A 22,602-nucleotide genomic window follows, 5' to 3' on the forward strand; every position below is an offset into this window, starting at 1 on the left:
ATGCTAATGGAAGAGAAACTGGAAGACCAGGCCTCGCATTATTCATGGGTTCTTAATGGTTTTGTGAGTAGATGCAGAAGAAATTGCAGGCACAGTGAGTGCTGCGGCAGTCTGAGATGTTGATGACAGAGCTACAGTCGCCATTTTAATTCCCATTAAGGAACTGTTAGCAGCAGTGGTGGTAGGTGCTGATGACCCAATTTTGGAATTTGCTGAGGAGCTTTTCAAACGATTCTTTGGAATAAGTTCATCAATTTCTTTGTCTGGATCCTTGATCAGAGCATTGATCAACTGAGTTGCTTGTCTTGTTGATTCAGTGCCACCCCTATAAGTTGACAAAAAAAAAAAATTAGGTCCAATTTCGCCTTTTTAATATGTAAAGCCTAAATTAATTCGTGTGTGTATGTGTATGTACACACATACAAAGAACAGATAAAAGTTAAGAAGCAATTTTCTGACTATTTTTGAGGTATTATGCAAACAAAGCAATAAACTGTCCTGACACACCACTATATTTTTCAAAGGAAAAGTAAATGACTTCTTTTCCAAGAAATTTAATTTCACTATTGTTTCCTCAGACTAAGCAATCATCTTCCTACCGTGAAATACATTCTAGACAGAAAAACCATTGCACTTTAAAATCCTATGTAATCCATATTGTTACCATGAAGTTAAACAGCTGATCAATATCAAAAGCAGTACAAATAAGCAAGAAAAATAATACCACTGAGTAAGAAAACAGTATTTTATTTTAAATCCTGGTAGCTTAGATGACCCCATTTATATTTATTAGTGGTTTCTCTATTAGTAGAGTGATTATTGTAACTCTTTTGGACAGATGTCTCAAAATGAGAGAAGAATCCTGATAATGACAACCATGGCCATAAGGTCAAACTCCAGTCTTGGATGTTCAGGAAAATATTGGATTGAGCGGAAAGCCTTATGGAGACCCTAAGGGGGAAATTACTTATAAAGGGTATATGCTTCCCCTCTTCTCTGGGTAAGGCAAGTTGTGACTACACCTATCCCAGGGGAGGGATAAACAAGATAGGAGAAGGGGATAAGTGCAAAACAGAGCTGGTTAATTGCCTCCTTCCTCTTGAGGCAGGCTAAAAAACTATCTGCCCCTCTACCACCGGGAAGGGCACCTGTCTCTCACAACCAAATTTATGATTTCTTAGAATATCATCTTTACTCTAAGGGTATTCGACATAGACATGTTCAAATATTCAATTTAAAACAAATATCCACTTCAGATTTAAATCTATTACTGAGCTCATATTCTAAGGATACAATCTCAGAATAACAAATCTCAAATGCTAATTTAAGAGAAAGATGGAAAACTACAGATTAGAATGTGTTAGAAACCCATTCCTTCTTAAAAAGAAGTTTTTAAGAATGTCATATTAAAATTTTTTATAAGGAAAAGATTATTCAAACCTTTGCCATACACACACAAAAGAAAAATTCCTTTAAAGCCCTTTGAAATACTTCACAAGATCATATGAATAAGAAAAAAAACTGTAAAGCTTATCTTAAACACGAATCAAATTCCCATTTAAAAAAGTATGCTATTAAATACAAAGTTCCATTGAAAACTCAAATGCTTATATATATTGATAATTAAGCTCTAGTGCAACAAAATACAAAAGAAAAAAACCGTAAGAGACAAAACTTTGCCTTATAGTTATTATCCGGTCTCCTGTCTTGTCTTTCTGCTGATCAATATCTATGTGTGCACCAGTGAACTCCCGAATAGCGTTAATATGACAACCTCCTCTTCCAATCACTCTGGATATCACAGTTGATGGAACAGATACTTTCTCTGACCTGTTTAACAGCTGCAAAAATAAATTAATATAAATCATAAGTATCAGTGGTTGTACTTAAAATAAGAATTATTACTAAAATATGTGTCTGTAAATTCAGAATATTGTCGAATAAGCCTCTTCTACCTACTCTCACTCTAAGTGATAAAAGGCAACTAAGAGCCACAGAAAAAAGAGAAAGACAGAGAGAGAGTGAGCTTTACCACAGCTTCTCATCTCATTACCAAAAACTGTTTGCTTTTTTGACTTTCGTCCTTCATTAATATCTGTGAAGCACATACATGTAGATATACACTGTGTTAATGCAAATACTAATGGCAAATAAGACAGACAGGGGCTCTTGCCCACATATACTGACTATGTAGAAACCAAGTAAGAAAACTACAACACGATGTTGTAAGTGCTCTAATAGGGTATCATAAAGACACATTGCTTGGGGCATCTAATCTACCCTAAGGAGTCAAGAAAGGCTTCTTGTGGGTACCTTTGGGTATTTGACTCACATGATTGTTTTTATTCCCTAATACATAACTGAAAGGATGATACTAAAAATTCATTGCTGCCTTGTATTCTTCTAGAGGCATTAAAATGATTATCCACAAATATGGAAACTTGCTAAGGGATGTTTAGTTGTGTGAGGAAAGAGAAAAGCCTGCTGGAATTCCAAAAAAAGCAAAACCCACCTAAAACTTACAAAATTACATTACAATTTTAAACACTCAGATTCAGGAAAGGTAGATATAAATTTCTGACAAGTCTAAATTAAAGAGTACTTCTAAAAGAAAAACAGTATAACTCTCAATAAAAAGAAGGAGCCAATTGTGCTTCAATGAATAAGTAAATTATTTATTTAGAATAGATTAACTATGAAATTATACATTATTTTTTTAAATGGTAAGGTATGATCCCTGCCCTTTTGTATACATAACTAAGTTACTTGATAATTCCTTTTTCCCTAAAGGACATAATAATCAGTCAGTGATCATTATTTTAAGTTAGTTAAGAATTTGCTTGCATACTACAATATAAAATACATGCAGGAAAACTGAATTCTCTTACTTTTGTACAGAGAGTATTCTGATGTTGTGATTTCAGTTAGTTCAAAAGAATGTGTGTGAGACAGAGAAAGAGATAAAGATAGAGATGGGGGTTGAGGGGAAGTGTTGGCCCAAAATAAGATAAAAAATGTACAGTACGTCTTGAGATTAACAGTAATAAGCTTGGTTCACTACAGATTTTGTTTTAAAACAATCAAAAGTTTAATTATTTGATGGAATTTCTGGAGAGTTCCTTAAAATAGGTTATTGAAGATTTATAATGGATCACATCCTTTCTAGGTCTTTGGTATCTTACCACCTTTTAGTTTCTGGGATGTTGTTTTACTTTTTAACACATATTATTTAAAAGTTCCAAGCAAAATACAGCAAACTATTTTAGTCCTAAAACCCTTGAAATAAAGGTATCCTATGATTTGAAGACAAGAGTAGTTTAAAACCAATACTTAATTCATTCTCCAAATATTTACAAGTTTGTAGTAGACACTACATATTGGGCTCTGAGGTTACAAAGCTGAACAAGACAATCTATCATCTTAAATAAATTAGTTCACTACCAAATACCAATACCCATGGGGGTCAAGCAGACACCACAATGATCTAACTTTTTATGTAAAATTTCCCAATTTTAAAAGTGTTAACATATACTTTTTTTTTTCCCTCTAAAATATAGTATAGGTTGTCTCTGTTGGCCAGATGCAGCCTTAGGCCACCAGTTTGTTTGCAACCTTTGGAAGAGTTAGGGGAATTTAACTGTAAGGTAAACTATGCTTCATTGTGAAATAGAGCACATATAAAAATGAGAAAAACAATCAAAGAAATAATCAGTCACCTTCTTACAACTTCTTTCCATCCTTCTTCCCTCTTTTGTCCATGCTTAGGACTTGCTACTGTTAATTTCCCATTTGGAGAGGAAAGGGGAGATGGACCAGATTTTGTGCTAGTGGAGAGAGAATTACTGGTCACTTCACTGATAGTCTCTGACAATCTTTAACAGGGAGGAAAAACACATTAAATATAGAAGAGATGTAGAATTTTTTAATGATAAAGGCAAACTATTATATGATTTGATTCTTTATTTTAAGAATACTATGATGAATAAATGAGAAATTTATTTTTCACTTTTCAATACTTAGCATAATATGAAGGGCCAATTTTAAGAAGATATTATCTAGAGGTCAAATTTAGCAGAACTGAAATACAATAATAATCCCTGAGAAACCATAATCAATACTCTTCATGGGTTCAGTTTAACAACCAAAATGAAGAAATTACACAGTAATTCTTTAATTCAAATGAAATCATGCCTTCTTTAGAGCAAAGACAAACCCTTATTTTGTCAGTTGTTCATCTGCCTGCTTTACTAAAAAATTCAGCAACAAAGTGTTTCATAATGATACTATAAATCATGAAAATGAAAATTGGAACTAACTTTACTGAAGCCTTGCCAGAAACAGATTTTCTCTCTTCCTTTGGAAACGTAACCAGAACTGATGGCTGCTTCTTGCTGGTCACAGTGGTGGTGACCAGAGCAGGTGAATGATTGTCACTCTTTCGGCTGCTGTTGCTGTTGCTACTTTCATCACTGCAATTGGAAATTCTCATGTTATCACTGTCTCCACTCTCGCTGGTACTGCTGCTCTTGGACTCTCCATTCACCTTCTCTGGCTGACTGTATGAGATTGGTAGTGGATCATCAAATATAATTTGAACATTTTCTGGAGTAATTTTATTTTTCCTGTTTTTCCTCTTTGAACTGGTTGTAGTTATGCTATTGTTTCTTTTACCATGGGAACCTGCCAAAGTGGTCCAGGTTGCAGATATACCTATGGTAGTAGTGGTTGTGGCACTTGGAGGCTCTGTCGAGACTGCAGGCTCATCTGTAGAAGTAGCAATACTGAATTAGCAAGTTCTAGCGTTCTTGGCATATATTTAGCTTTAAGCACTCGACAAAATAAACGCTGAATTTACTTTACTACTACTATTAGATATAAAGTTATCAGTCATTCCAGCATTCACTGGTAATGAGATGGATATGACTGATCTATTCTCTCTGTCCCTAAGTTCTAAACAACGCATAGTAGGCAGTTATAAAAAATATTTCAGGGACACTTTGGGAAATATGAATATGTACTGTATATTACATATTATTACATAATTATTAAATGTCTTAAGTGTAATAATGTTATTGTGGTTATGTAAAATAATGTTCTTTTACTGGGAAACACTGCTCAAGTATTTAGGGGTAATTTCGTATGATGTGTACAACATATATAAGACTATTCAAAAAAAGAGAGAGGAAAAAAGATAAACAAATGTGCCAAAATGTTATATGAATCTAGGTGACTTACAGGTGTTCATTATACTAATCCTTAAACTTTTCTGTAGTTTGAAATTTTTCAAAATAAAAGGCTGGAGGAGGGGGAAATTAACACACACACACAGCATAAATATTTGGTGGTTTAATGACAATGGTTCTTTCTAACAATATCCTCATCTCAAATAATTTTTTAGTTAGAACCTTGTTAAAAATAATTCCCTCATTTAAGAAAAATCTGAATATGGTCTTGACTGTAGATGAAATTATGGAATTACTGTTAATTTTTTAAGGTATTATAAATGGTATTGCAATTATGTAAGCAAATGTCATTCCTTGGATGTGTGCTGATGTTTTATAGATGCAATGTCAGATGTGTGTAATTTACTTTCAGACGGCTTAGGAAAAAACTATGTATGTATATTTAGAGAAAAAGATAAAGCAAATATAGTAAAATGTTTATTTTTAAATTAGGTGAAGGGTATTTCAGGTGTTTGTTTCATTATTCTTTCAACTTGTGTGTAGGTTTGAAATTCTTTATAATAAAAAGCTGGGAAGAAGTCAATAAATGAAAATAGCATATAAATACTTTAGGCCTTAGTAACGTAGAGATCTTTTTTCACCTTAAGTTACTGATATTTAAGGAAATATAATTTTGAGTAGAATGTATTACATGAAACAAATTAGATGGTTTAGAGAAAATACCTTCAACTTTATGCTTTTCTTTTTCTTGAGCAGCTTGGAGTTCAAAGTTTTCTTTATTTTTGGCTTCGATCTCCTCTAGTTTTCTTCTTTGTTCTTCTTTTTTCTTTCTTCCCTTCTCCTTTCTCTTTTCTCTTTTTGCAGCCAAAGCCAGCCTCCGGCTTTCTTCCCTTAACTGTTAAAGAATCAATAAAACAGAATTATAACACTGGAATTTACCTTGGAAAAAAGTTGTCACATAATGTCATTTTATCATTAAGAGTACTGGGATACCATACAATTCAAAGTCATCTTAGTTCAATTCATTGTTTGATCAAGATCATACTCAAATCACTGTAAAGAGAAAATAATATTTTTAAATGTCAAGATCAAATTAATGATAAAAGACAACCTAATCTCAAAATGGATGAATGTAAAGATATACATAACTTCATAATCACTACGGAAATATAAATTAAACTATCAAGCTACCATGTTTTGTTCATTAATTTGGGAAAATTCAAAAAGATATCAGGTAGCAAAAGTTTGGGAAAATTAATTCTTCCCTACACTGCTGTCAGTATAAACATTAACATTTTTAGAAAGGTAATTTGAAAGCCTCCTATGAAAATTACAAAGTGCTTATCCTAAGAATATATTCTATAAAATGACTACCTCTAGTGGAAAAATATAGGCTCAATACTTTCCATTGCAAAGCTGATTACAATAGTAGTAAATGGAAACTAGGTAAATCCATGGGGTGGGGTCGGGGGTGGGGATAAATTAACAACAGTATACATTCACAGAATACTAGGCAGCCATTAAAAGTTATAAATGTATAGCTGGGAAAATGCTCACAATTTACATTTGCTAGGGAAAAAAAGGCAAATTGCAAATCAATGATCTCATTTATGGGGGGGGCAGTGCTTTATGTGAATCTATCCGTGGGAATTTAAAAAAAAAGGCTAAGAGGATACAAATCAAAGGCTTCCTAGTGATGACCTCTAGAGCATGGGCTTGGTCAAGAAGTAGCAGAAAGATGGTGACTTTCAATGTTACTTTATGTGACTGTACATTGTTTCTATTTGTTGAACTGGATACATATGACTTTCACAGTCAAAAAAACTAGGAATAAGTTTTAAAGTCCAATAACATCTCTTAATAAGCTATTTTAACTATTAAATTTTCCTCTTTGGCTCATAAAATGGTAAAATCATCTACAAACTCTTTTGTTTGCGTGTTCTCTAAATGACATTTTCAAAGTACATATTCCTTGATATAATCAAGCTTTCTATATATTTTGTGTGTATTTTAAATATGTGTCAAAACAATGATACTCAGTTTATGGAAAATGTCACAATAGCCTAACTGCTGAAACCAGCCCGTAAAGACAAACTTACAAGCCAAATCAGACTTACTTTTCTTGAGAAAAAGTCTGACGTTTAATTAAGTCTCTAGCTTTTGCTAGACACTCCTCCTCCCTTTTGAAATAATCCCTGTTGGGTGCCTAAAAGGTTTTGCCCACCTTGAAAGTTTTCACACCCTGGGGCAACGCACCATAATTACATTCTCTTGGGTAAGAGATATGACCTTTGCTTCTGAAAAGGTAAATAATTAAGGAGAATCTATAGAACACCAGATACTTTCTCAAGCAGATGGATTTTAGGAAAGAACACAAATGGAAACTGCAGATATAAAAATTGTCTGCATAGTACCTACCCCCTAGAAATTTTTGCTGGTCTTCCAGAAGTACCCAAGTTTCCTCTGAAGACCAGTAAAGGAGGAGCTTTTGACCTTTCCAAAGGACTGAGAAGAAAACAGTAATTGGTGACCTTCACACCCTAGTTCACTACAAGGGAGGAGTACTACCTGATTGGTGAGTTTGAAAGAAGGAACTGAGCGTGTATGACTCAGCTCATTCAGCCTTGCTTTAATGTAGCTAAGATGCCTGTCCTCAGGAGCTGTACTTTCTACATCTTTGCCTGAGCTCCAGTGAGGGAGGCCTGGGGTTGATGTGTTTTGCTGACTTTCACGAAATAAATAGGTAAGTGTAAAGGGAAGAGAAGGAATAGAAAGGGGGGTGAAGGGTGTGCCAGAGAAACATTTTCAAAGCAACTGTGGCTATAGATAGATACTAACCTCTCCAATTTAGAATCAGGAATCATAAAACTGATATTTTATCTATATCACATCTGTATGGACAAAAAAGCCTTGAGAAAGGTACAGGAAATAGCTTTAGGGGGATAAAAATAACAAGTGAGGTTTAAGACTTTTGGCTCAGCCAGATGAGTTATTAATTTTGCTTGATTTTAAAAATGTGTCCAGTGGTAAGAAGTAATTATGATTGGTATTCAAGGGGGGAAGAACTTTTAAAAATAGAACAACTAGAAAGCAGGCTTTCCTCTAAAACCATCTGGCCTTAGGGGTGGGTAGGGGTGATGGGCTGGGAGAGGTCTTAGTGTATAGGTGTGGCTGGGTCCTTAGGTATGAATGTGCCTCAGAGCTTACAGAGTTCAGTCAGTGGAGGCTGGCCCGCTGGCAACAGTCTGAATTATCAAATTTTAGAGTTTAGCTCTAAGGGATAAGTAGTTACTCTTATTTCTAAATTTTGAAGTTATAAGGCTGGTATTTTGATAATTTCATAGATCTTACTAACCCTTTAGACTCACTAAAAAGTGAGATACAAATTCAGAGGTCCTAGGGAAACAATTTCTTTCTGGGGGAGAGATCTCAGACTATGGCTGCAAAAGGACCTACAAGGTATGAAGCTCTCTAAAACTAAGCAGAATTTGACAAGACAGATACAGACTTAAGAGGCATTATTAGTTTGCAGGTGGTAGCTGAAACTAATAAATTAAAGGAAATCACCAAAGGTAAAAGGCTATAACAATGTGTGTGTGTGTGTGTGTACACATAAAGAGGGGGAAGGTAGTGGGGAGGGAATATCCGTTATTAAAAGGAAGACCAAATGAGACTTTTAGAAAGGCATATATCAGGCAGAAGAAGACAATCAGGAGAAAGCAGCTTCAATAGGAGAAGAGTTTCATAAAGGAAGGCAAATCGACATTGGTAAGTATCACAAAGTATCAGTAAGGACACAAGTATGAGATGTCTAATCTTATTCTGGATTTGGCAATAAGATGCCATTGGTGACCTCTGCCATAGTTAGTTCACTGAATTAGTGGAGAAGTAAGCAAATGGTCCTGGACGGAGAAATAAAAAGAAAAGTAGAGTCAACAAGACATAGATTATTCCCTTAAAATATTTAGATAAGTAAACAAAATACTAAATTTGAGGTAAGGTTTCATTAGGAGAGTTAACTTCATGAAGTTGTACAAAGAGGGTAGGAGTTAATGAAACAGCAGGCACTAAAGTATGGGAGAGGTGGTAATAACTGATACAAGATCCGAAAGAGAAAAGATGAAAACAGAGTATTTAAACCATGAGACTCGAGTAAGTCTGAAGGTGCAGGTAAACAGGGTTAGAAATTCAGCCTACATTCTATATTTTCTCACAAGGTACATGCCTAGACCTCATTTCATTTACCGGGGAACTACTACATGTTTGTGAGCATGTGTGGGGGAGGGTAGAGGTTTTGAAGAAAAGAGTCAAATTGCAGAATAAATAACCTCATTGTGGAAAAGGAAAGAAAGAGCACTAGTCCAACTGATTTTTTTTTTCTGGCTGCAGGATCTTAGTTCCCCAACCCAGGCCCCAGCAGTAGTGAAAACACTGAGTCCTAACCACTGAACTGCCAGGGAATTCCCTAACTGGTGATTTCTAATTATAGATTCAGGAAACAAATTGATGTTTGAGAGTTAAGCTTTTTAAGATGAGAATTTAAGGATTTAGGGAGAGGCAGTCCAGACTAAAGAAATACCATGTGCAAATCTGTTTTTTTCTTTTTTTGGTCGCACCTCGCGGCATGTGGGATCTTAGATCCCTGACCAGAGATAGAACCCACGCCCCCTGCATTGGAAGCGCGGAGTCTTAACCACTGGACCGCCAGGGAAGTCCCCCATGTGCATATTTGGATACAGTTACGTGAATGAGATATGTGAGTAGAAAACCACAGTGAGTGAGGAGCCTAGAGAAGACAGGAAGAGCTGAATGTCTGAAATTTCCCATGCAGACAATGAAGACAGACTGAAGGATTTCGAGTAGGGAGTAAAGGCAATCTTATCTGTGTATCAGAAACTATGGGAACTGGAAAAGTTACATCGGAACAAAGAAGGATTAAACTGAAGGCAAAGATGACAGAGGCAAAGGTATTTATTTATAGACAGACTGTTAAGAAGCCTACTGCAATACTTCAGGCGAGAAGTGATAATTTAGGAGAGGATGGAACAGAAGACATAAAGAGACTGCCAAAGCTCAGTTAAAGGTGATGATGATGATACTGATACCATTAATATTTAGGGGGTTAATATGTGCCAGATACTGGATTAAGTTACTTTACTACACTAACTTATTTGATGGATATAGAGAATGCGGAGCAAAGATAATTGAGAATCTGAAAACGACATCAAGATTTCAGTTATTTCTGAATAATCAGTAGTGGTATCAATAACAGAAAAAGAGATCAAGGAGTACAGGGGAAGGGAAGGGCAGGATCCAGCGAAAATTTTTTGATAACTATGTACTAAGCATGGTTCTAGTCTCTTAGGACTCAGCAGCAGACAAAATATCCCTGCCCTCATGAAGCTTACATTTAGTTGCTGGGGGAGGCACACAGATAGCAAACATAATACATTATATAATTTTTTAAAAAGGTGTTAAGTACAATGTAAAACAGGAATACTGGAGCAGAGGAAGAGAAGTGTGTATATGGGCACATGTAGGGGAACATGAAGGTGAAGTTTAAGTAAACATTTAAAAGATTTGAAGTAGAGCAGGCAAAGAGAACAGTCAGTATATAAGCTGTATGTTCAAGTAGGCCTGGAATGTTTAAGTAGGCCAGTCTGGTTGAGAATAATAGAAAATGACTTTCAGAAAGCATATCAGGAGACTTCATCACCTAAGGTCCCACGGGGCATTTTAAAGACTTTTTATCTTTTACTGTGAGGGAAATGGCACTGTAGGGTTTTGGGCAAAAGAGTGATTTGATTTAAGTGATATAGAGGATCACTCTAAGTGTTAAATAGAGAACAGACTGCAGAGCAATGATGGAATCAGGGAGACCAGATAAATGACTACTGTGGAAATACAGGTAAAAGATGATATTCATGACTTGAATCAGGGTGAGAAGTGATAAACAGTGACTAGGATCCTAGATATAGTTCTAAGGCAAAGGTAACTAGATTTTCCAACACAATGGAGGACAGAGAGAAATCAAGCATGATATCAATATCTTTAGCCGGAGCAATTACAAGACAGAGCTGTGGGTTTGGAGTGGGCAAAGATCAGGAGTTCACATTTGAACAGAAGTATGAGATGTCTAATTAGGTATCCAAAAGGACATGTTGAGTAGCTAGCTAGATATAAGAGACTGGAATGTAGGGAAGAGGTCTGGGCTAAAGATATAAATCTGGGATCAGCTAGATTATATTTAAAGGTAAGAAGCAGGATGAGATGACCAGTGGATAAAGAAGATCATGTAATAAGCTAAATGACTTGCCAACTCAGAGGGGAGAAGAGGAGGAACTAGAGATACAGAAGGAACATTCAGGAAGATAACAGAAAAGCCAAGAGTGTGTAGTGTAATGGAGGCCAAGTAAATAGAGTATGTCAGGTGTTATTAGGCTTAGTACAATAAGGATAGAGACATAATCACTGGATTTAGCTAGTGAGAGTCCCCAAAGACCGTAAAGGCATAGTTTTGGTGGAGCTGTAGGAGTGAGAACGTGTTAGGAGTAGATTCAAGACAAAAAAGAATTGGAATACCCAAAATAGACAAGTTTTGCTGCAAATGGGAGCAGAAATGGGCTTGTAGCTGAAAATGGGGCGGCGGGGAGGTACGTGTTGGAAAAATCAAAAGTTTTTTTTAAGATTGGATAAAGAAGCTTCTATGATGATGAGGATGATCCAGGAGAGGGGGGAAAATGATATAGAAGAAAAGAAAACTGCCACAACAATGTTTTTGAGTAAGGGATGGCAGACAGAAAATATGATGTAGTTCACAAATGGAGGGATTGGTTCCAAGTTTATTTAGTAATTGGTAGGAAATATATGGGTACAGGGCTTGGTGGGTTGGGAAGATGAGGTAGGGGAAGTCTCTGGCAGTTTTCTTCTGGTGCTTCAGTTTTCTCACGGAAGTAGCATGCAAGGTCATCAACTGAGGTTGAAGAAGAGGATGTACCAGAAGTCACAGGATAAAGGAGAAAGAAAGAATGGTCTAGAAGAGTGGGAGAATAAATTAAACTAGGGAAATATATAGTATGACTACTGGGCAGCATTAAAGGGTTCACTGTCACACATTTAAAGTCAAATTAGTCATCAAGGTTGAATGCTTTTTTTTCCTTAGACACCTTTAGTTACTAGGCTTCAGTTAAGAATAAGGAGAAAGAAAAGAGTAAGGCCAGTGAAGGGTGGTACGATAAATGGATCCTACAATTTATTGGTAGACAGAATGTTTTTAGGATTGCTGGAGGTAGAATTCTAGAGGGAGTAAAGTTGAAAAGACAAGAGGTGATAATCAGAGAATGAAATGTATGAAACTGAGATTGTGAGGTGGGCATATTAATAGCTTCAGTGGTGGCAAAAAACCCAACTGAACACATCTATGAGGAATATTTTAAAAATATACCATACGTAGCTCCCTAAAAGATTATGAAAGTTTACAAAGAGAAAAAACAATAAGTGATAAAGTAGAGGGGTAAAACATTAAAAATGCAGACCAATAATACCCACTATGGATTCTAACAGCCCAAAATATAACCTAGTTGTTAATGTCCTAAGAGAAGATGCAATCAACTGCCAGAGTATTCCACAGTTAGACCAGATGAACTGCTCTAGAGCAGGGACTCTTCCACATAGTGTTTGCTGCATAAGGAGATAAGGGAATCTGATGAATATAATGAGCAGTATTCTCAGCAGCAATGTTTACAAACCTATTACCCAACATTTTCAAATTAGAAAGGTTGATCACAGGAGTATTTTCACACAAGCAGTAAGTTACCCGTGCAGAGCATCCAAGTCAGACCAGACAAGACCACTGCAATGATACTTCTAAATCAGAAAGGGTGGAGCCAGAATGTACTGAGCCTCAAAAGGCAAAACAGTGTATTTTTCCAGATGTAAATCATACATAAAAAATAGTGAACCAAACCCTATCTCAATCTGATCATTTTTTAAATAGAAATAGAAAGGGGCTGGAGTTCAGGAAAGAAGAGTCTCATCCACAGTCTAGAATTCTATCTATGTACCATCCCCATTCAAAAGTGTTTATAAAGTATCAGTGCATGCAGAAGAATTTGCATCTAATTAATTTATGATTAGGAATTAATACTGGAAAATATGCAATGACATTGAAAGAAGTTCCTTTTGAACTGCTTTAAACCTGAGGCTCTGCAAGCATGAACATCTAGGTTAAGAAAGACTGGCAAGAATTCAAGGAAACAACACTTACGTATTGCTGATGGTAGTAGGAAAATATTCTGAAAGTATCAAATTTAAAATATACTGACCCAAGTGAAGAAACTTACCCCATAAAAATAAAAGCACCAAAATATAAAGAAATATGTATAATGATATTTATTGCAACATTATTTGTAGTGACAAAACTGGAAACGAACCTACTATGGAGTATATTATGCAGTTATAAATCACTATCAGTTGACAATATTCTTCACTTATTGAGAGAGGGAAAAGCAAGTATTAGAGTAATATGTTCGCATGATTCTAATTTTTAAAAAGTACAGTTTTCATATACATGGATATTTATTTGTTCAACAAATGTTTACTAGCATGCCAGGCACCATTTTGTAGTTCACACAATCTAGTGGTAGAGAGAGACAAACACGATAACTAAGTAAAATACAGTATTTAGAATGTTAGAAGATGAAAATAAAGAAGGGAAGAAGAGTAGGAAGAATGTAAAAGGGAGACTAAAATATGAGGCAAGTGAAGTGACATTCAAGGCAGAAGGCATAGCAAGAGCAAAAAGGATGGTCATTATGGATAGAGCAAAGTGACCAAGAGAAAGTAGTAAAATAAGATCAGACAGGTGTAAGAAGTGGTGTGAGTGGGCAGAACATGTAAGGTCTTAAAAGGCTTTAAAGGTTAGAAGTGAGGACTTTTAGTTAATTACCATACCAGGTTTTGAACTTCAGTTACCTTACAATGATGGCGTATGCTTTTCTTTTAGTTATCTTTGCATAGTTCACAGTTTAAACTGAACACATTATTGTAATAAAGAAAAAAGAAAAAAAATCATTGAAGTTGATTGAGAATAGACATGCACAATTGGACATTCCTAAAAGCTGCTTCTTGACTTTGTGATCCACAGGTATGCAGTAAATCTCTAAATGTATTTCATGTAACGTATAAACAACAAAGGTATGAAACAATTAAAGATTTTATTTAAAAACAGATATCTATGTCTCAGCTATAGAAAGGATGCCTTCTAAGATTTATAAAAATGCAAAAAGAAACAGTATTATGAAATAACTATTACTTAGCGATTCTAACATCTAAAAACGAGAGTGTAATGCAAAAACAGGATATTATAATATTATAAGGAGAAAGCACTAAAAGGTAGGTTGACTTCAATTAAGGGAGGAGAGGAAAGCAGGGAATTTAGAATAAAAAAAGTGGATTTAAACCTTAGCCTAGCTTCGGCAAGTTACTTAACTTCCCATAGATTCAGTTTCTCCATCTGTAATATGAGGGTAATAATATTTCTTACAGAGAAGACTCAAATAATACATAATCTGTCATACAACTTGGCCCTATTTCATTGCCTGGTATTTAGTAAACATTAAATAAATATTTGATGAAACTGAATATTAAAAATAGATAAAGTAACAGTTACAATAATTATAACAATATCTGTTCTCAATGTGTTCATATTCAATTAAAACTTCAAAGTGGCCAAAAAAGCTAATTTTCATTTGATCAGAATCTAAACTAGAAAGTTGTTAAAATGAAGAACTCTGATTTTAAATATATTTTTCAGAAAATAATAGTGTATTTTCACATTGACTTTAGAACAAAATGTTTCAAATAATTCATATTTTCTTTATGTGAGATGAAATATATAGCTTAACAAAGTCAGTAAGTCTAATTAAAAAGAATGGACCTGACTCAAATGAAAAATGTTATATATACAATTGAACTGTGAACAACACTGTGCAGGCCCACTTTATGCGGATTCTTTAAAATAAATAAGTACTACAGTACTACATAATCTGTGGTTGGTTGAAATCCATAGACTTGAAACTGCAGATACGAAGGGCCCAAGTGTAAAGTTACACATTGATTTTCAACTGCATGGGGGTGGGGGGCCCCAGCCCCCACTATCACTGCATATCCTTTATAAATCTAAAAAGTATATGTTAAACTTCATAGCATTTTTAACCTTTTTAAAAAAGATGAAATATGGCGGAATATATATTCCATAATATTCAATACCAACCAATTCTTTTCCTACTATTACATTCTAGAGTACAGTTATTGATAGGAACAGAGAGTAAAGAAGCAGCTATGGGACTGCCCAAACTGTACATTGTTTGGAGTGTTTTATTCCCCATGGGAATAAATGGGAATGATACTGTAGTGTGCCTGAAAGAGAAAAATACAAGAGAAATCATCCATTTAAAAAGGTACGCATTAAGGGGCAGGAAAGGAATAAAGACGCAGACGTAGAGAATGGACTTGAGGACACGGGGAGGGGGATAGGTAAGCTGGGACGAAGTGAGAGAGTGGCATGGACTTATGTATACTAACAAATGTAAGATAGCTAGTGGGAAGCAGCTGCATAGCACAGGGAGATCAGCTCCGTTGCTTTGTGACCACCTAGAGGGGTGGGATAGGGAGGGTGGGAGGGAGACACAAGAGGGAGGAGATATGGGGATATATGTATATGTATAGCTGATTCACTTTGTTATAAAGCAGAAACTAACACACTATTGTAAAGCAATTATACTCTAATAAAGATGTTAAAAAAATAATAGATATACAATAAATTTCATGCATTTAAATTGTACAATTTTATAAAAATAAAATAAAATAAAATAAAAAGGTACGCATTAAACATTCCATCAACTGGTCGTATTTCACTAGTTGGTCATGGCTTGGTAGTGTATGCCTTCGTAGTGTATTTGGTACTTCTGATAAATCCGTTGGCAACAAGTTACAAGGTCCAGGATCAATGAAGTACAGAGTTGGATGGGGATTAAGAGAACAGTTGAGATAACTGAGCATTAGAGGCTAGGTTCCCTGACTTGCAGATCAATGCAATTCCTACAATATTATTTTGTTAATTTGATTATAAAGAAAACTATTTTAACGATATAATGATGTTTAAAATACTCATAATTCTCCCCACTACTTGAGCCAAACTTGGAGAGAAAACCATGTACATAATTTAAAGCAAAACCAAAACAAAATAAAAAACCACAGATTACAAATTAGGAGGAAGAGAAGCTGAAAGGAAAAAAGTAGGTATTTTTCATATGTAAAGGTTACCATTACCTTTTCCAAGTCTAACTCCTCTAATAAAATGCTGGCATTTTTGTTTGCTTCAGCAGCCTGTCTATCTTTGGCTTGTACTATCGACTCATACAAAGGTGACACTTCTTCAGCATCTCCTAAAATGAAAAATTAAGATGTTTCCAGACTCAAAAAATTAACGTTTAGAGATTCCTGAAAACATGAAAATATTAATTAAGGTACTTGAATGAACATAAGCAATAAAGATCAGTAGTAGGGCAAAACAAGAGTGCAAATAAAAACATAATTTAAATGGTATATTTTTAAAAAATACATAAGCAAAGAGCTTCTATTGTTCTTCAAAATAATATCCATTTGACTGGTACTAAAATTATTTACTCCTGTAATTTGAATATGAGAAATCATACTGCAAATAGAGCTGCAATAATCTGTCAGCTGGTTAATGGGCTAAAGGAAAAGGTCAATGTCAACAAAAGAAAATGGGTTTAAACAATTTAAAATACTTATTTGGCAAGAACTGTTCTCAAATATTTAAGCTTTGTTGCTATAACTTCTTGTGCTAGAATCGTTCATAAAAAGCACGTATTTATAGACTTATCTCAGTGATTTCATTCTTAGAACATACACTTTTTGACAGGAAAGGGATATTTCCCTATGAAGACAAAAGCTTTATTTTTAATCTCTGCCCCCCTTCCATAAGGGGTATCCAGGAATATTAATTGTCATAAATGAATCTAGAGGCAGGCAAGACAGTGGATTAGCTATGTTAAATAAAACTTACGGGAAAAAGCTGTTCACTATCATGTGATAACTGCTGAGAAAATGAAAGACATTTTTAGATTTTCAGAGGCATGTCTTAGGATTTTATTCAAATATTTTGATCTCAATTAGAATTCTAAAGGGATTTATTTTATTTTCCGTACTTTCCCTGCAAAAATCCTAGCAAATTCATTCTTAAACTGACAGTTACTCCAACTTTTATATTATGTTGAACATCTTAAGAGTTTTCTTGACCATAATTAAAAGTACTGTGTTAATTTTTGTTTAGGTCTAAAAAAAATCCACTGACTTGTTCCTCTCAGAAGAGATATCTGTCTGGATAGATTATAGCACTAATGAATAGCAACAAGAATTTGCTTTAGATTGTTTAGTATTTACATTAAAATTAAATTAGCTTAAGTACTATTTAAAAAGATAAAGTAATTCTAAAACAGAAAAAGTTTTATTACTTCATGAGGTAAGTAAATCATCTGAAGAGTTTCTTAAATATTATACTTCATTCCCAAATACTAGATAAATGAAAATTGCTATGTACCACACATTATTGCTCAAACTAAGACTTGTTTTATCTTAGTGTGGAATATACATATATATAAAAAGCCAAATGGGATCCCAAGCTCATATAATGGGGATGAATTTAATCAGTATATTACCTTATCAGTGATCGTTGCTATGTATCTCATACATTCAGAATCTGATGGAAACTGATTGACTTCTTTGCCTAAGTAGCGCACCACCTTCACATGATCCTAAAAAATAGATATTAATGTCAGACTGAAAACAGACTCTATCAGGATTCAGTGAATCTAGTCTGTCTTAACTAAGATTCCATTAACATTAGTGCCACAAAATAAAGACTTAAATTGGGTATTATTCGCACTTTGAATGAAAAAGAGACAGGCTTTGGTTCTAATAAGTTAGATAAATCTACATTGTTCATTTTCATCCTACCCTCCAAAAAAAAATACAGAATAACGTGACCTAAAATTCTAAACCATTCTGAATTTAAAAAAACAATAAAGTCAGTTTGAAGAAATGCAGGATATGTGTGAAAGAAAAGAAAAACCTCATCTTCTTTTTCTAGCTAATTCGTTAGAACTGAGCATCCTGTTTCAATTTGAAGCATCAAGAGAGCAGAAGTAACAATTTTGCTCTTTCTTTGAGATAAAACCTGAATGCATAGCACTATACTAGGTAGTGGAAAAGAAATAACATAACTTCCTTAAAGCTTGAGCGATGATTATATTGTTCACTGTAACACAGTTCACTAAGTTCAAAACCTTTAGACCAGCCTTCAAGAGGCTCTCTACTTTCTCTAATCCACACTATTACTGACACAACACATATAAACAGATGAATAAACATCTGTTTATATTTAGTACATTTCCTCTATTGCATTTATTTCTTCCTTCTCATCCGCGTCCTTTTGAACTATCCCTATCTTTTAATGAATAGCTTAAATGCCACTTGCACCTTTCCCTGATATCTCACCAACACTTCTACAGTATTTAAACTATTTATATGGGACAACTCATACAGCTACCTGACTTTGTGTGTGGATCCCTGATTATTACATTTTGTACAAAATACAGCAGTTGGAATCTGTACAATGTAATATGCCAACGATTACAGTTGTACCTGGTAGGCACTAAGAAAATAAATAATGGAATGAATACAAAGAGTATAAAAGATAAGTGCCTTTCTTAAGGAGCTAAGTCTATTTGGAAAGATGAGATATATGCATGTTAGATGTTAAGGTAATAACAATATGTATTTGTCAAAATAAATGATAAAGATAATAATGAATTGTAGAATTTCTACAACCTTTAAGAGATTAGGTATCTCAATGTGAGCTCAAATGGAATGGGAAGAGTTTCTGTAGAAGGGGAGATTTACACTGTACCCAAAGAGTGAGTAATTTTGGAAGAATGAGGAAGGACATGGGCATTCCCAAGATGAGAACAAAGGTGCTATGAGAGACAGTGACAAAAGACCAAGCAAGGAGAAGACTCCACATTAGGGACTCAATGGGAGATGAGTTCTAAAAGCACTACATTGGGCTTTGAATAACAAACTAAGATTGGATTTCAAAGGATTACAGAGACTGGGGAGACATGAAAAGGTACTTGAAGAGGATACTAACATAGTGAAATGGTTTGGATGATAAACTTGATATGCTAGCTTGCTTGGAGAAGAGGTAGGTAGCCACTGAGAATAAGTTTGATTAGCGAGGAAAAAAAAATTCAGAGAGTCAGTGGGAAGGTAGTCTAGAACACCCAGGGAGGAGGTGGTATAAAGAACAAGAGTCAGAGAGAAGAATAAGAGAAAAAGGAAAAGATGATTTTTTACAATTTATGTATTAAAAATTTTCAATACAACAAAGTAATTTGGAATCTATAAGAGATTTTACCTACGTGAATGACAAAACTCAAAATTATACCTACAGAATGACAAAACTCAAAATTATAATCCCTGGAATAGTAGTCTGGCTTCCCCAATAACAAATCAAACCTGCATTTAAGAGATCAACCAGAACATTAAATCAAATTACTTATACACAGTTCTGTGCTATGCATTACAGAAAGTTTCAATTTCACAAGATTTATTTCTACTTCTGAAGGTTTCAAATACTGGCAGCTGAATTTTCATTTTTCCTTTTTTCCTAGAAATTAAAGTCAATAATTAAAAATGGAGCCAATTTAAGTTAAATTTTTCTCTGCTGTGCTAATACAAGAAAACACTCATTCATAAACAAGTAATTAATTACTCTTAGTTGGATTTATATTTTGTGAAAGATTAAGATTGCAACTAGATTTTGCAAATACTACTTAGAACAACTTTTTAAAAGTTTACTTAGCTTTGACATCCAATATGGATACTATTAATGGCTTTTCTGGCATGCCTGTACCTACCTTTCAATGTTGCCATCAGAGTGATTATTTGCTTATTATTTTACTGCTTTCATCACTACTGTTAGATCCTAAAATAAGAGTCTTTAGTGATAATTAAATTATGCACTTCCTAGCCTAAGTGAAAAATATCCAAGTGACTGAGGATGAAAGACTTCTACCTCTCTAAATGCTGCCATAAGAGGAGTTATCTTGCGGTTATCAGCTGCATCCACACCTGCACCTGCTGGCACCAGTAACCGAACCACGTCAAGGTGTCCACCATTTGCTGCCAGCCACAATGGAGTGTTCCCCTTCTTGTTACGTACATCAATGTGAGCACCCTTAAATGCATGACACAAATGTCACTTTTAAATGAAATGACACAGATAATAATAAAAATCAACTATGAATTTTGTGAAAATATTTTGTAAAGGAAAAAATTGTTTAAAATACATAGGACTAAAATATATTTCTCTCTCAGAATTACATTACAAAGAATTTCCAGTCATCAAATTAAAAGCCACTGAATCAAAACTAACGATACATCAATAATTGCTTTTCTTATTTTAAAAATAATGACTCCTTGTGCATAATTCTGAGCTTCAAATCCTGAGAAAATGTAAAATTTTCTTTAGTGAAAAATAATGGTACATCCTGTTAATATCATAATATATTAAACTATCCCAGAGCATAAACAGTATCCTATGAGGCAATTATATCTTTCAGATTATTTGTATTCATGTATTTATATTATGTGGCTTCATAAAAGAATGAATCTTAAAATAACATGAAGGTTTAGCACTCAGTGGGCATCATGGTAGATAAGACTCATGGTAAATAACTAGTTGATAGTAGCCACTACTCATTACTACTGTTAGGACACCATGCAAAAGTCTTTCAGACTGTTAAAGTAGGAAATCCAATTTAGCATACAAGCAACTTTGAAAGACTGGCAAGTAACTCCTAGGTGACTAAAACAAAAAATATCCTGGACTCCATCTTATATCTTGAACAGTTCCATAACTGTCTCTTAAAAGCCCTAATTACCATAAAGAACAAGAAAATCAACAATGAAGCCTTAGATTATTGCCAGACTTAACAAGACTTAAGGTGGTATCTTTGCAAAACTGTGTGGGAGATGTGAATATGGATGACAATAGCTGGATGTTCAAATAGCTTATTATAGTACTTGAAAAGTATATACACAGACAAAAAAGGAAGAAAAGAAGTATTTCAAGATTGCACTGAAATATATTAAACAATGCAGCATAGCTCTGGATGGGTGGAAAATAATAGAGGTAGGTTTAAAACATAAAAAAAATACACTGCAGTTTATAGAAGTAATCACATTTGATTTTTTAATAGTTCAAGTTGCACAGAGAATAGTAATCACTAGTAACACCATGTTCATATATGAAGGGTATGGTAGCATCATACCTGCCAATGAGAAGCTCACAGGATTTATAATGCCCTTTATCTGCTGCTATGGTTAAAGCTGTATCTCTCGAGGAGGGCACTGGAGGGGCATTAACATCAGCACCTTTATCCAAAAGAACTCGGCCCACCTCTGCATATCCACCAGAGGCAGCTTCCATCAGCGGTGTGAGGCCAGTCTAGGTTTAGTGAAAAACAAAAAACAACACGTAAGAGACCAGAAAGTACTAAAATGTTAAAGAACAACGATCTGGGGGAGCAATACGGTATAGCTATTACAAAATTCACGACTAAATTTCAGCACTGACACTGCTAACCTCTCTCAGTTACAGTGAGGTCTACTGAAAGCAGATGATTCTACCCAATGTCCATTTGTTGGTAAAACTTTTAAGACACGTGTACTTGGCATATAACTGGCACTTAATAAATGCTCCCTCTCTTCTCTTTCATAATACTACACAGTTTTCAGCTGATAAGCCCCATGTCATTATTACCTATAAAAATCTATTGCTGAGGTATTTTCAAGAGTTCATGCTTAACTGAGTCATACAGAATGATTTCTGTTTAAATATATATGTAGGAGATAAATGTTACTACAAAGTACTAGAAGTATAATTAGCATATTGCTAATGTACACCTTAAATGTCAAAGCAATAAATCCATGGGTAAATCTCAGACTTTTTCTTACCTTAGCTCTGTGTTCCACATTTGCTTTTCTATCAAGCAGAAGACTAACCACTTCAGTTCTTCCTTGGAAGCAGGCTAAGGTAAGGGCAGTGTTCCAATTGGTTTCTCTCTGAGCATTTATGTCAGAGCCCATGTCTAACAGGAGCTTAACGGCAGCTGTGTGCCCATTCATAGCTGCTAACATCAGAGGAGAAATACCCAATTTGCTACCAGTTCTGGGGGTGGAAGTATGGGGAGAACAAAGGGAAAAATATATTTTTTAAATGTCCCACAAAAACTAGATGATAGGGCTTCCTTGGTGGCGCAGTGGTTGAGAG

At 34.7% G+C, this 22,602-nt stretch overlaps 1 protein-coding gene across 1 annotated transcript in view; it reads right to left on the bottom strand.

Moving 5' to 3' along the window:
• Positions 1-22,602, bottom strand: part of LOC309606634 (ankyrin repeat domain-containing protein 17-like) — a gene marked incomplete at its 5' end in the record, with an annotated part of 63,722 nt that overhangs the window by 22,788 nt on the left and 18,332 nt on the right. Inside the window, 13 exon segments of the mRNA XM_082343931.1 lie at positions 2-45; positions 48-325; positions 1,681-1,830; positions 3,717-3,872; positions 4,317-4,764; positions 5,907-6,078; positions 16,515-16,603; positions 16,606-16,630; positions 17,927-18,022; positions 20,344-20,505; positions 21,602-21,606; positions 21,609-21,777; positions 22,287-22,500. Of these exon segments, the coding sequence (XP_082200057.1) occupies positions 2-45; positions 48-325; positions 1,681-1,830; positions 3,717-3,872; positions 4,317-4,764; positions 5,907-6,078; positions 16,515-16,603; positions 16,606-16,630; positions 17,927-18,022; positions 20,344-20,505; positions 21,602-21,606; positions 21,609-21,777; positions 22,287-22,500 (2,008 nt within the window).

This window comes from Balaenoptera borealis (assembly GCF_965194805.1).
Source record: "Balaenoptera borealis genome assembly, chromosome: 11".
NCBI classification, from domain to species: Eukaryota; Metazoa; Chordata; class Mammalia; order Artiodactyla; family Balaenopteridae; genus Balaenoptera; species Balaenoptera borealis.